Below are 15758 nucleotides of genomic sequence, written 5' to 3'. Positions count from 1 at the left end.
AAGATCCACAAAGGTGATTGTCAAAAAATAAACATTACATAAATATATCACTATACTTTTAATTTTCCTTAGTCATTGGGGTAGATACATTAAGCGCAATGAGTTAATTATATCAACTAAACAATGTTGTTCTTTTAAAAGAATGCTAACTACTACTAAGCATTAACACTCCGCTTATCTCTATAATTATGAAATCATACGACTTCCTGTGATCATTATTTAGTACCAATTCTGCCCGCGGTATGCCTCGTATTCTTTTGATATTTACTGTATATTATCTCTATCCCTATACCTAAGTCATAAATTAATGATACTTTCTTGTAAACTCAGTGCGTAAAGTAACCACGTAAGTGGACCTTAGACACTAACTTTCAAACTTCCGGGAAATTAAGTACTAGTAACTTCCTAATAATTCTTTTAACCCGGGAAACAAACACAGTACCGTGAATCGTGATTCGTAGGTGAACATGCTCAACCAACAAACAACACTCACGCTTTTCGTCCGCGTTAGTTTAGGTTTTTACACACCCCATAAAATATTTTGTTTTCCTGTAAGAAAGTAGCCTATGTGAATCTCCGTGCTTTCAATTACATATTTACTTTAAGTCAAACATCGAGTTGATTCGTTAATTAGTGTGGGGGTAAAACACGGAGAAACACTTTCGCATTGATAATATTAATTAGAATAGTAGGAATTATCAACAGAATTAAGAATGTTTTCTTCCTGTATAATATCTTATCTAGTATCATATTAATCTGTGTTTCCATCCAAACATGCGCGCTTGAGAACATTATTTGACGGCCGACTGGAGCAGTGGGCAACGACCCTGATTTCTGAGGCCAAGGTTCCATAAGACAAGCAACGCTTCCTTTGGGGCTAGAGGACGATGTGTGTATTGTCATAGTATATTTATTGTTTATTTGTCAAACATAGAGAATTTTTAGGCATGCCGTTTTCCATCACCGAGCTGAGTGCTGCTAAACAAGATTGAGAGAACTTAAACTATTAACTATCTATGTGGGTTTTCACCATAAAACAAAGATATTGTTATTCTAGACTATATTTCTGACTAAATAGTTTTTCGCTTTACACGATTCTGTAATTTTTTTATCAATAGACATTCTTTTTACATGAAATACCTTTTATGAAAATTTAAAGTTCGTTTTTCTTAGTTATTTATTAATTGGAATAAAATAAATTAAAAAAAAAACTATAAAATGTAATAGTACGTAAGATATGATTAGCTCTTTGATCCTCTTTAATATCAAACTTAATAACACCAATCATGGTCAACTAAGTAACCCTACGTTAATCCGAAGACTTAATCTGTACCTACTTGCAGAAAAATAATAATACCAACAATAATTAAACCGTGTGATTAAAAGCTCTAATAACCGTACTTTCTGTATGCTCTTTGGCCTTATCATGGTTCTCTTGTTAATGTGACCATATCACGCTTTAAACGGGACAATCTCCATGTCAGTTATATATTAATATAAAAGCATCACCCAAAACTTTGGTATGACCTCAACCAAAGTTTGGTTTTGCTAACGTAACCTAACCTTACTCTGCCTAAATTTTATTCATCATCATCATTATATCAACCCATTAACTTTACTACACTACAGGGCACGGGTCACTACTGCCGCAGTCCGCAACGCTGGCCCAGTGCATATTGATGGACTTCACACGCTTTTAAAACATAATAAAGAACTCATAGGCATGCAGGTTTAATCTCTCGATCTTTTCCTTCACCGTTTAAGAAAGTGATACTTGATGACTTGAAACGTACATAATGCACAAAAAATAGCAATTAAATTTAATTAATGGACGTAAAATGGCTATTTTGAAATAGTTCATCCTGTCACTTTACCTCTTGCAAGTTGCAGGGTAGTGTAGTGTGTTTTTTGTAATTCAATTAAGTTAAGTGTCCAATTAAAAATTTGAAAAATGGCATGCGACCTGGACCAAAAACTACAAAACTATACTCTGAACAAAGTACCTATTCAGTTAGTTATCGCTCTATCCAAAAATAATTCAAAAAGAATATAAAACTACGTTCGGTATTTAGCACGATGCTAATTTAAAGCCGATTAAAAGTTTACACTAAAGGGATTGAGGTATAACTTGACGTTAATTTGAATTAAATTACAGATCTCAAAAACGTATTAGTACATTAATCTCTGTTCTCAAATGAAGGTGTTAATATAGTAGTTTGTTCATTCAATCTTTTTATGTAAGTAATAGTCATGATGAATAATTTTGAAAAACCGGTCTTTGATGTTGGAAAAATATCTTATTTTTGCAGAAATGAAACGTTTTGTTCATATAAATTGCAAATAATTCTACCTATACTTAATATAAAATAAATATTTCCCGCGAAAACGCTCGCCGGCTGTCATGGCCGTTATAGGCAGCTTTAGTAAGTCCTTGTCCATTAAAGATAATTGATTTTGGTATTGACAAAAAAAACTTAGTAACTGATAGTTTGAAATTATAAAATACTTGATACGCAGATATTTTCAAAGTGCAAGCGGTACTAATATATGTTTATAGACTTAACGTCAAAGTTTTTATAAATACCAATCTGACTTATAATATAAAAAAAAGTTTATATTTATAGATGATTTATCATTAGAATATAAATACAATATTTTAGAGATTCATGGTTACTGTCATGCCTAATACAATGCCAAATATACATTTTGGCTTCTAACTTGCTTTCACTTTCAGGACTCGTTTCACTTACTTACCTAGTCATAAAAATTACAGGAATCTCGTAAATAACAGCGTGGTTCTACACCCGCCGCACCCACTGGCCGATTAAATAGGCGCGCAGGCGCAGCGTCTAGGTTTGGGACGCGCGCCGCGGCGCGGCGTCGCGTCCCAAACCTAGACGGTGGTTTCACCTTCCATATTTTACTCTGTATTTCCTTATTAGGTTGTCATATTGATTGTTGCATATAATAGAATTTATACGATCAGTTTATAACAGATAAATGCTACGTTAGTGTTCATTTCGAATCATTAAAGATTTCTATGACATAATTATTTGTAATTATTAGATTTCCAGTTAGGTTTTCCGCTAAGGCCATGTAACTAGTACTTTAATAATAATATGTTTTCCTTGTATGTAACTTAAATGTTTAAATCGTAAGATACATAGTTACTACCTTTTTTTTTGTCGTGGTGGAAAAGCTTTATTACTACCTCCTACCCTTGGACAGGACGGAGATTATGTGGTATACCCAAACTGAAAACCACCACGGCATGCCCCTCTTGTTGGCTTTGTTAGACCTGACCAGACCCGGGGAACCCATTGTATTCCTCCCGGACGTCTACCAACCACCCCATCCGATTGCTGGGGCTCCCGCTCTAACGAGGAGGGAATCAGGTCAGCTTTAACCACCCTCAGACCGTTAAGAGGCTTGTGTAGTGACGGGTAGCTAGCCCAATAGCTACCCGCCGCCTCACAAAACAAGCTGGCGAGCGGCAAATTGCCGCCGTCTTCTTCCCACCCGTCTACGCCGGAGCGGATGCGCGTCTGGAGCCTCTTCACGCCCTCCTGCCAAATGACATCTTCGCAGAAGTCGGCCATAGCCCAAGAGCTCTCGCTGCTCAGCATGGCAAGCGATACGGTCTAAGGTCCCCGCCGATGGCCACCACCACAGTTCGGCGTAGCAAGTCGGATCCCCAGACCCCACTTGCTAGTAGTTATTACCTGGGTCCTGAAGTTTTACTTGCGTTATCCATCGGTCGAAGCGGGATCGTGAAATAAGTATAGCCTTTATTATCATCAATGGTGTAAATTCTGTTGTCCATAAATAACTTACTGAAGCGTATTCACTGAATAATGTTGTTGGATTCATATTAAGGCAATCACACACACACCACACTCACATACTCGCACTCAAGCAATCACACACACACACATAAAGTAAATTAGTTAATTAAGAATGCACTGATTTTGTTATTTTAGTACTTAATCAATATTAAGGAGGGTAGGTCGCTGATGCCTATAGCACAGGGTTACCTAAATTAGGCAGCAGAGACCGTCCATACTTTTTGTTTGTATATTACTAAATGTAATCATGTTGCCACAATAAATCAGTTTTCATTTTTCATTTTCATTTTCATTTTACTCTAAACTAAATTGACAGGTCTAAAAATACGGAGCCCATTTCTACAGGAAGCATTGTGAAAAAAGAACCTTACATTAAGACCTTTATATAGATTAAGTTTAGTATACGGATTTGTTTCTTGGAATTGGAAAAATATCTATCTTAGGGAATTCCTGAGATAATCGCATTCTAACATACAAACAAACTAACTTCGAGCTATTCATTATATATATATATATAATGAAAAGCATACTAATGTTATAAATGCGAAAGTGTGTCTTTGTGTTTGTAAGTTTCTTCCTATGTTCAATTCCACAGCTGATCCGATCTTGATAATACTGGAATAAACATAGCTTTCATCCTGGAGAAGATACTTTGTATCCCCGAAAACTGTGTGATTTTACGGGGATTCACGTTTTATGTATTATTTATATTTTACGTTTATGAAAGTTAATTTACCTGTTTTCGTGAAAATATAATTTTTTAATGCATAAACAAATTTTAGAACCGCCGCGGCTGAACCCATCCGCATCTCTCCGGCGCGGCTTAGTGAACGAAGTATGTGCCTACTTAATAATTCAAAACGCATTTGTTTATAGGCAATTTTATTATCTGTAACCGCTACGAATAATAATCATCTTGAAGATATTAGCCTTCATTCGTATAGAACTAGGTCGTTAATAAAATGGTTGTTTCGAAAGGGGTTTACTCAGCACACAGTGTACTTCATGAATCATAAGCCGCCTCCTCTTTTTTTTTATACAGTTAGGTAAAATGGGCTGCAGTCTTCTTGGACGCCCTGAATGACCTTGCGCGTATTTTTAGACGGCCACAAAGTTATATAGACCTACATGGTCTATGGTCCTATTGTAAATTTAAAAAAGGCGGAAACAGTCAAATTTTTGTTCGAATTTGATTTTTTACAACTTAGTTACAAAATTGTATGGTTGTGCGACCGATACTTTTCGAATTAAACAGAATAATAGATTAAAAGGTTAAGTAAATAATAAATTTTCACGTTTATTATAAACCTTAGAACGTAAACTTAGGGGCATAAACACATAATGGTCCACACGACTGATTGTTCTACCTTAGAGTAACAGCGTAATAATATACATGTCGGTTTTTAATTCAATTTGTAAACTTTTTAAATTTCAATGTGTAATTCTTCTGAGCTTAAATAGGGGGCCCACATCCAGGTCTCGGTTCTAATAATAGATCACGCAGCTCCAATGAGAGTCGATGATATCGATATAGCTAGGTATATATACTTTTAAAGTCAGTGGTTGGAAGGCTTTAACTATAACAGTGAATATAAACCGGGAAAGATGTTCTAACGTGCTCTCTAATCCACGGGGATCGACAACAATTCCTAGCTCCGCGCGGATTCTTAATCTCTCAAAGAAAAATCCAATACCTAACAATTCTTGGCCTGCCCCGAGAATATAACCTTCAACCTAGCTATCCGTAGTGGAACATTCTAACCACTAGACCTAGTTCTTAAGGGCTTATATAAGATTCGGTAATTTATACGTGATACGTGATTGAAAGTCATTAACATTGGAGTCACGTAAATACATATCGCTATAACCTTACATAGTTAAGGGCTATATAAAAATATATACGTTGCCAACAATGCAGTACGGTACAAGCGAAGGCAACTTTATTTACCTTTGAAATAGATTTAGAAGATTAAGTACGTAACTATGTAATATTTTTTTTACCTTCGTAATATAAAACACAGTATAAAATATTAGAGTATCGTTATTAAAATTATACCCTGTACCCACACTACAAGGTCGAGGTGGCATGGTGGTTAAAGAAGTAGACATGCTATTTAGCGTTAAGACTGCCAAAGCGCTAATACACATTTATCACAAAAAAATTGCATATTTTATTAATATTTATTAGTATACTAGCTGTTGCCCGCGACTTCGTCTGCATTTGATTTTGTTTTTAAAGTATTCAGTATCGCTAAGCCTTAAATGAGCATAGTTGTATATATATATATATATATATATATATATATAACATGTGACTGTCAATTAATTATAGACAAATAATTTGCAATAAAATAAAATTGTGACTTTACTTAAAGATCTAAGCTATCCTATCTCTTAAGTTGGACCAGACTGCTCACGGTGTGCCAATTTAATTTAAAATCGGTTCAGTAGTTTAGGAGTCCATCGCGGACAAACATCGTGACAGGAGATTTATATATATTAAGATTTTTGAAACGGCTATAACGCTAATTTCTGGTTCTACGAATGTAATTAGCATATATGGCACATCTTTTTATAAAATAGAAAAAGCGTAAAAGCGTACAAATTAAAATACGGACCATTTTCCACATAATATAAGTATAGGTCCCCGAAACTTTTTCGGCTTTCAAAGAGTTTATTATAATATAATAATTTTTAGATTGACTAATTTCACGTAGGTAATTAATTTTTTCTTTTATTTTAATTTATTTTGTAAAGTTAATAAATACCTACACCCCGCGAAGACTTTACAGTTGCCCGATTCGTCTTCCCAGGGCTTTAAAAGAATTCGGCGAATTACAATTAACTCTGCAGACGTCGTCGGTCCAATATGTCTTTTTAAACCAACCAGAAACCTATTGCAATCTACACACATATTTATATTTCAAAATCGGTCTAGCTATTTATGACACACGTACATAAACAGACGTACCGAAAGGACTTTTAAGTATTTTAGTTATTTCAAACATTTTAAATATTTATAACCTAAATTAGCCAAATCAGATTAGTTGTTTCGACTAACAAACGATAACTCATTTTTATATATGTTTGTAGATATAAATAGCTATATAAAATTATATTATATAGCATTATTAGAACATTAGAAATAGCTCAAATGATAACAATAATAGTAGCTATCTTGTAGCTGCTTAAAATATGGAAGACGGACCGAACATTAGTTTTTCTTACTAACAATAAGTATTGTTAACCGTTAATCCACAAAACTTGTACCGAGTTATAACATCCTTCAGTACCTAAACGACAAGATCAGACCGCTTATAACAGCAATAATCTATTTCAACAGCTTTATTTCAGTTTTCCTCGAGAGTCCTATGTGGTTTGTCGTTTTTTTTTTGAGTATGACTGTGAACCCTTTATAGTCGATAGATAGTTTGTACCTATATAAAAAAAAAAACTATGTGGGCAATTTTAGTTGTTATAACATTACTGCTCAGCATTTGGTTGCAATGGATCCACAAAAACCGCCGGCTTTTGGGAATGGCCAAAAAAATCCCCGGCCCACCTGCCTTGCCAATACTTGGCAATGCTCTCAAATTTATGGTTCAACCTCAAGGTTGGTGAACAAAATTACTTTATTGAAACATCTTTTCTATAATTTGAAATTGTCAACCTTTCATATACGGTAAATAAATGCTTCTTGTCATTTAATCATTACATAAATCTTCAAATATGTTAGGTATTGTATTATAGTATATAGTATATGTATTTATAATTCCTTTTTCCTTACACATTAAGTGTTTTCGGAAGAATACACTTTTTATAATTAGGTAGTTTACGAAATTTACCATCTCGCTCTGTACGTTTAGGATGTTGTATATTACTAAATTCCTACTCGAGTACGGCTAATGTTACTTTGCTCTGCACTGGCAATAATCTACAGTATGTTTTCATGGAATTCATTTGAATATTTTAGATTGATTTTAACAGGGTCTTTTTACTAGGTAGTTAGGTTTTTAGCATTTTTAGTTGATGGTTGTATATTCGGGTAATATATTATGTTTTATAAGTTCTACCATCACTACTCAGTACGTAGCCAATTATTGAGTCTGCCAGTGCCAAGTATAGTAATCTCAGCGTCTTGGAAGGAAGTTTATTTGCAAATGAAACCCTTTAGTGTTAGACTTCCGAAATGATACTTAGCCTTTGTTACTCCCTGTGTAATCTTTTATCTGCCTTTAAAAAATCCGCCAAAATAGCGTCAGCCATTTCGGAGATAAGTCAAAAGCACCGGTTTTTTTTTGTTTTTGTTCTGTGTACCCAAAGTATATTATTAAATACTCACTATACACATATCATATAAAAGTTTTATTTTTACTGTATCAATATAACAGTTTATACCTTTATCTACTTTATAATTATATTCATTTGTCTAAAATTGGGGAATTCTGTTATTCTGTCACTCAAGTTACGACATGATACAATATGATTCGATTTTTACCTATGGATCATAATAATAACAATTAAAACAGGTGATAATTATTAAAATATGTTTATCTACTCATAGAGCTGATCAGAACTCGGTGGGCACTGGAACTCCCTTTATGCCATTGTATACGTGAGAATTTGTTCTCCTCTTTTTTGTATTCTTTTCATCTTTTCATCATAAATCATCATTCATCACAGGTTCGTATACAACAGCTACGCGCAGGCCTTATCTCTATTAAAAGAGAGAGGAATTGAGACCTTAGAACCTTTGCCGCCTCTCCAATGTGGTTTGGCGGGCCTTTACAATAATAATAATAATGTGTGTTATGAATAAGTCCCGCAATCGACCCTAGGATCCTACATATTCAGATAACCATAAAATAAACTGTTGCATAGTACAAGTTATAATTACGTTAGTTATCTATTTATGGTTAATCACAGGGAAACTATGTACGGGTCAAAAGTGTCAATACCATTGGTAGAAGATACCAGAAAAGTAAGATAACTAACAACTTCTATTAGTTAATTCTACTTTTCAAGTAAAACATTGCAGTCCATAAAATACGAATATAGGAAACATAATAGGATAACCTGTCCCGTGTTGCAGAATCAGAGCGTCAAACTTATTTCAATGTTTTCTAGAACCGCAGGTACATTAATTTTCGGAATGAATCCTTAATTTCAAAAATCGAACAAAAATATAGACACAGCAGACAAAAATAGTTATTCTTGGCTATCTTTTGATTATTCCCACCTTAGATTCCTGTTTATTACACACTGACACAGGCAAGAGTGGTGGGAAGAATAAAAATTTTGCTAGGCATTATTTAACTTTACTTACATCTTGGGAATATGGAAGATCTATAACCTAATAAAAAAAACTAATTGGACGATTTATTGAACTCCAAAAATACTATACATACGATTACTAATTGTACACAATTTTTAAATATATTTAATTATAATGTATTACATGATTCATAATAAAAATAATTTGCCCCTAAAAATGTTTCCTTTACTATTTTATTATTGTTGCAGAGTTCATAAAAATAATAAACGATCTCCTTATGGAGTATGGGGATGTGCTTAGAGTTTGGCTTGGAACTGAGTTAAATATTATTGTCAGTAATCCGGAGGATGTAAAGGTGATTACACAAATATTTTTTGAAAAAATTTGGTGCATGCAGAATTTCAGTTATTATCTATTAATGTTGCCATTTTAGCTTCTTCTTACAAACAATAAGATTAATGTAAAAGGGCCTCAATATAAGTACATGGCAGATGTTCTTGGCGGAGGGATTCTCAGTGGATCAGGTAAAGTTTGTTATTCTTTTTCCGAACTTGCCTTATCACACCCCATGTGTCCAGATGATTACTTTGGGGATTTCAGTAAAATCAAAGCAGTACCTTACTTAACACATATTTTAATATCCTACTAATATTATAAAATTTATAAGTAGGTTATATGTATATCTTTTCCATATTTTAACAATATACCTAGGTACCCCTTGGAGGAAACATCGTAAAGTAGCAGCACCAAATTATGGAAAACGTGCCATTGAAAATTACACCGATATTTTTAACCGTGAGACTGACTTGCTGCTTCAGAAATATGCAGAAACACCCAAAGGAGAAGAAATTGATATTTACAAGTACATCGTTCAAACTACTAGCTATATAGTCTGCCGTAAGTCCGCTTTAATCAAATATAATTTATTGTAATATTATTTATACTTTGCCTCAGAGTGTAGTTTATGAAATTGTCCTATTTGTCCGTCCGTTTAAATGTATTTCTATCTATCAGTGAAATTTACAAATACTATCCGAGGTCTTAAGCTAGAAGTAACATAATATATTATTTGATCTGAGTATTTATATGTATATAAACTCTCATACCGTCTAAAAATTATTCAGTTTTATTTTATAATGATTTCTTTAGGACTATCTAAAATATTTTTATTATTATTGCACCCTGATAAAAAAAAATTACGATCAATTTCGACGAAGACGATCAAAACGTTTTTAAGGGTTATGAAATTAAATATTTATGGAAGTAATTATCTTTTCCCGTGATCCATCTGAAAGATGCCAAAGTATCTAAAAGCTGTAACTTCCATATTGCCGATTGCTACCCTGTCCAAGGCTGTGAGTTCGATTCCTACAAAATCGATGTTTTTCAGTGTCTTGATGTTTATTTGTATATTTAAGTATTTATGTATATTATTGTTTTAAATATTCGTCAGTCATCTTAGTACCCATAACATAAGCTACGCTTACTTTGGGGCTAGGTGGTGAAGTGTGTATTGTCGTAGTGTAGAAAAAAAAAATTAAAATCTCAATATTAATATCATTATTAAAAACAATGCAATCCAAATTCCTTTTGAAAGTATCTTTCGTTGAGCATCCATACGCGTAGCTTGGGTCGATAGATGGCGTTGCATTTATAAGTTTTTTTTTATTTCCTCACAAGTTAGCCCCTGACTGCAATCTCACATCATATTTTATTTACTTTTAGAAACACTCATGGGTTTAACTAGAAAAGAAATGATAGAGTTGCCGCACTTGCAATATCTCATTGATGAATCCCCTCGGTAAGATCCTAATTAATGCCTTAAAAGGGTAATCTTAACATAATACTATTATTTTTTATAAAATTTTTAAAATTGTGTATTTGCTCTTCACTTTACTTGTTTTTTTCAATTATGAAAATTAAGCTTAATATGCTGTACTCTGCGAAAAGCAGGTGAATCTGTATGGTGTTATTTATAATTTCTTCAAACCTTATACTCGACACCAAACAGATATTCGGCAACGTACCCTCTACGCACGTTTCGCTCCGAAACCGGAGCTTAATTTGCATGATTACTTTACGGAATTCCATGATATCATGGAATTCCGCAAAGTAACGCCTGCTTCTATCCAATATTTGTTTTGTCAAGTAAATTTTTTTACTGTATATTGAAAAATTTAGTTTTCTATTTCTGTACATAAAAAACTTATATAAACGAATTAAGTAACCTAATTTTATATTATAGATTATATGATATCGTATTTGATAGAATGACTAAGTGGTATCTACAATTAGATCTGGTGTTTTGTCTGACACAATACTATAAACAACAAAAGAAGTATATAAGATGCATGCTTGAATTTAGTGAGTCTATTGTAAAACATCGAATGGAGAAACTAAATTTTACCAAACAAAGTCAAAAAGAGACCATAAATATCGATGAACTTACTGTAGAAGATTCTATAAACAGCACACAGTTAAGTGTTATAGATAGATTTATATTATCGGAAGAACTAGATCCAAGTGAATTGCTACAGGAAACCTTCACTGTTTTTACGTCGGTAAGTTCCCTGAGAATTTTTAAATTTAAACGTAAATACGTTTACGTTTTTCCGTAACATTTTACGTTCACAGATAGTCAAAAGAGATATTTTTGCAACATTACTCATTGATGATTGTAGCGTGGTCGTGGTAGCGATTGGTCGTAGCGTGACGTTATATAGCCGATGCACCAACAAAAAATAAAATCCAATTCGGAACGTTCCTGAGATAAACGCGTTTAACCAAAACAATTTAAAAGCTTTATAATATTGTAGCTGACCCGTGTCCACTTTATTGGGCGTTAAACATTTTTACTCCTATTGAAATTATGAATGTGGTTTTTTTAATACTGAATGCTATGATTTATTTCCTAGCTTCCAAAAGTCTTATATTTTTGTATGTAAATTGTAATCCCATGCTAATTTGGGTATATTACCAGTCTACAAACGAGTGAATGAAATGATTGATGGAATAAATATTGTTAATTTGTATTGTTCAAAATTTTATCAAAATTAAGCTTAATTTGCTAAACTCCGCGAAAAGCAGGAGAATCTGTGAGACATAATTTATAATTTCTCCATTCTTTATACTCGTTACGTTTCGCACCGACCGCGACACGTGTTGACTTTACAATAAATAATTGATATCAATGTGTACAAATTATGTGGCTTTATATTAGTGAACGATTTTTCAAAATCGATTAAGTAGATCCAGAGATTATCCACGACAGGATCACAAACTTACAATCTTTACCTCTTTATAATATTAGTATAGATTATAATTTGGATCTATTGCAGAGGTGAACACTTTTTGCGGATAAAACTAGCTTAAGTCTTTCACCGACACATACTATTCTATACAGACTAACTATTCTTAATAACTCTATGCAAAAAAATCACTTAAATCTGCTATTGTTGTTGCGTGAAAAAAGTACAAACCAACAAACGAAAATTTTCAAATAAGTTCGTAAAAAAGAAATGTTATACAAGGAGTTCTTACATGCTTTCAGAGTCAAGAAGCCACTGCAAAAATAACGTCTACTGTGCTGTTAATGATGGCATTCCATCCTGAATGTCAGGTAATTGTACTAGCTGACCATGATCAACTATGACGGCCGATTGGCGCAGTGGTCAGCGACCCTGCTTTCTAAGTCCAAGGCCACTTGACAATGTTTGTGTGATGAACATTAAGGTTTTTCAGTATCTGGGTTTTTATCTATATGTTATAAGTATTTATATAGATATATATAATTTTCTTTTATTCATAAAATTATTCATCAGTCATCTCAGTACGCGTAACACAAGCTACGCTTACTTTGGGACTAGATGGCGATGTGTGTATTGTCGTAATATATTTATTTTTTATTATTTATTTATGATCTAATAGTAGATTAGCTTTAGTTAAGGTAACTAACTACAGTGAAAGCATTTAGCTTGTTTTACGATAATTACAACAAAATGCGTAGCTTAAACTTTGAAATAGTTTGAAATAACCATTATAATCTTAAAGCCTTCTTTACAGGAAAAGCTCTACACAGAAATAGTTAGTGTAGTAGGAAAGAAAGATATACCGATTACAGAGGACGATATCAAACAGATGCCTTATTTAGATATGGTGTTTAAAGAGGTTATTAGGTTGTTCCCTATCGCTGGGTTGTTGCAAAGGACTATAACAGAAGATATAACTATAAGTAATAGTAAGTAGTTACATTAATATCTGTTAATCCATATTCTCATTCTCATTTTGCGATTGATGCGATAACGCACGAAGCATTTAAAAAAAGTGTTTGCGTGTAACCTTTACGCGCGATTAAAGTAAAATTTTTATTCTTCAGTATTTATTGATGAAAGAGTAATATTTCATTTAACATTCACTATTTAATTTAATATTCTATTTAAAATTCATTAATATCACTTTCACATTTTATAAATATGTATTTTCATTTGTTAAATAGAATAATTGAGAGTAGAAAATTGAAGGTTTAATCAGAACATGTAAATTCAATTCAATTTCAATTTATTTCAAACAAACAAACACATAAAAAGTAATCCAATGAATACAGTTAAAGTCTGTGATTTCCACACTAGGATTCCCTGTGTCGTGGAAATCACTTCCTTGCAGGTTGAATACAATAAAGGTAACTTAATAATAAAAAAAAAAAATCAAAAACATAAAAAAAAAGCAATCGGAGCAATAATGACAAAAAATTGTTCTTTAATGTGTGCAATGTGTGTGCGTGTGTATGACGTGTGTGTATGACTGTGTTTGTGTATGCATGCGTGTGCATGCGTGTGTCTCTCTGTGTGTTTATTGTATGTTATTTTTATTCTAATATTTTGAGAATTTTTTCTGTTTCTCCGTAATTTGATTCAATTAACCATTTATCAAGTGTCTTTCTACATTTATATCGCGACATTTTTACAATTTTTAGTATTCTTTTAACCTTCGTATTGAGGAATGGTCCAGCAAACAGGTAAAATCTACGTCCAAACTTCGTTCTCAAAAAAGGAAACCGTTGAAGGCGTGAGCGCGTTATAACTGTTAAGGCTGCGGACTTGTGAAATCGAAGTATAACGGATTTTATATATAACTGTCTAACACGCAAGAACCCACACTCTGAATAAAGGCTGTCAGTAGGATACCGAAAAGGTTTTTTGTACGCAGTTTTTAAGACGACTCTTTGAGTACGTTCAAGTTTGAGTAAGTAGGTTTTACCAGCTGCACCCCACGCTGGTAGGCAGTAGTTCAGTAGTGATTGGCAGAGTGATTCATAGACAAGCTTTATTATTTCTGCATTAGCCACATTTTTAAGTCTTCCGAATATAAACATAAATTTTCGCAGCCTACCACTTAGTGCTTCAATTTGTTTGTCCCATCGCAACCCTTCATCTATTACAAAACCGAGGTATTTTAAACTACTTACCTGTTCGAGCATGGGACATTTTCAGCTCTCACTTTTGTAGTCAGTACATGCATGGAATTTAATTTTTAATGTATCTATGGGATCAGTTCTACTCGATATTTTAAAACAGATAATCTTGGTTTTGTTTGTGTTAACGGTAAGCAAGTTATTTCATTGTAAATATAACATTGTCATTGAATATAATAGAATGTCGCGAAATGTAATTTATTTATTATTATATTATACGTATTTATTAAACAAGTATATCAAAAATCTGAGTTACCTACTCCCTAGTCGCGCCTAAAGAAGTTTTACTTCAAAAAATTAATAAAAAACCGTCATATATCTTTAGGCACTTTACCAGCTGGAGCATCGCTTATCATCCCCATGTACCACATGCACCGTGATCCGAAACATTGGCGAAACCCAGATGCCTTCGACCCTGAAAGATTCAATCCTGAAAATATGAAAACACGTAACCCGTACAGCTATATTCCATTTAGTTTGGGATCTATGGATTGTTTGGGTAAGTATCATAGGTAAAATATGTAGGTACGTGTTAAATTTGATTTATGCACGTACGGTAGTCATTTTAATAAATGACTCTGTAGTTTCTTATTCTACCATAGATACTATGACGTCATGACAAATACAACATGGCGGACATGAGCCCATTGAATAAGAACTCAGACGGGTTTTAGTTGATGAACTTTTATTTGAGAAGCTTGTAAGCTTGAACTTACGGAAAGGAAACTATTTAATTTGTTTTTTTTTAATGTTTCTGCAGGCAGATACTTTGCGGCGAAACTTGTGAAAACTATAGTAATAAGATTTATGCAGAATTTTAAATTGGCGACATTCCAAAAGTATGAAGATCTTCGAATAATGATTTCGATATCAGCAACGACGATGGACGGTTTTCCTGCTGCTTTGACCCGCAGAGTATAACTATTATTAAAAACAAGAAGGAATATTAGTTATTATAAGCCGTAGTCATAAAAAGTTATTATAGTGTTTACGTATAACTATGTTTAATGTTTATCGTTCACTATGTTTAATGTGTAGCTGTTTTCAAATAGTTGTTTATTGAAACCTGATTGAAAACTTGAATAATCATTTCGAAATAAATCTATAAATTATATTAATTTATATTTACCCATATCTACATGGTACTTTTTAAGCTAGAGAGCATGTT

The 15758-nt window shown here is 33.1% G+C and overlaps 1 protein-coding gene across 1 annotated transcript; it reads left to right on the top strand.

Annotated features, from left to right (window-relative positions):
• Positions 1–7298: 7298 nt before the first annotated feature.
• LOC120627840 (cytochrome P450 4C1-like) lies at positions 7299–15558 on the top strand. The gene is made up of 10 exons (XM_039895924.1): positions 7299–7458; positions 9369–9475; positions 9554–9644; positions 9832–10017; positions 10846–10921; positions 11366–11681; positions 12671–12739; positions 13183–13357; positions 14916–15089; positions 15351–15558. Exons 1-10 carry the CDS (start codon positions 7302–7304, stop codon positions 15509–15511), a joined length of 1512 nt encoding a protein of 503 aa, XP_039751858.1. The 5' UTR covers positions 7299–7301; the 3' UTR covers positions 15512–15558.
• Positions 15559–15758: the final 200 nt, after the last annotated feature.

Source organism: Pararge aegeria, chromosome 12, assembly GCF_905163445.1.
Source record: "Pararge aegeria chromosome 12, ilParAegt1.1, whole genome shotgun sequence".
Lineage (NCBI taxonomy): Eukaryota > Metazoa > Arthropoda > Insecta > Lepidoptera > Nymphalidae > Pararge > Pararge aegeria.
Note: the sequence above shows the minus strand (reverse complement) of the source record. Positions and strands in the feature narration are given on the sequence as shown.

Coding starts and splice junctions, on each gene's coding strand:
- LOC120627840 (XM_039895924.1), top strand. CDS start 7,302: ATGTGGGCAATTTTAGTTGTTATAACATTACTGCTCAGCATTTGGTTG. Junction 11,682..12,670: donor CCTTCACTGTTTTTACGTCG/GTAAGTTCCCTG, acceptor ACATGCTTTCAG/AGTCAAGAAGCCACTGCAAA. Junction 15,090..15,350: donor GGGATCTATGGATTGTTTGG/GTAAGTATCATA, acceptor ATGTTTCTGCAG/GCAGATACTTTGCGGCGAAA.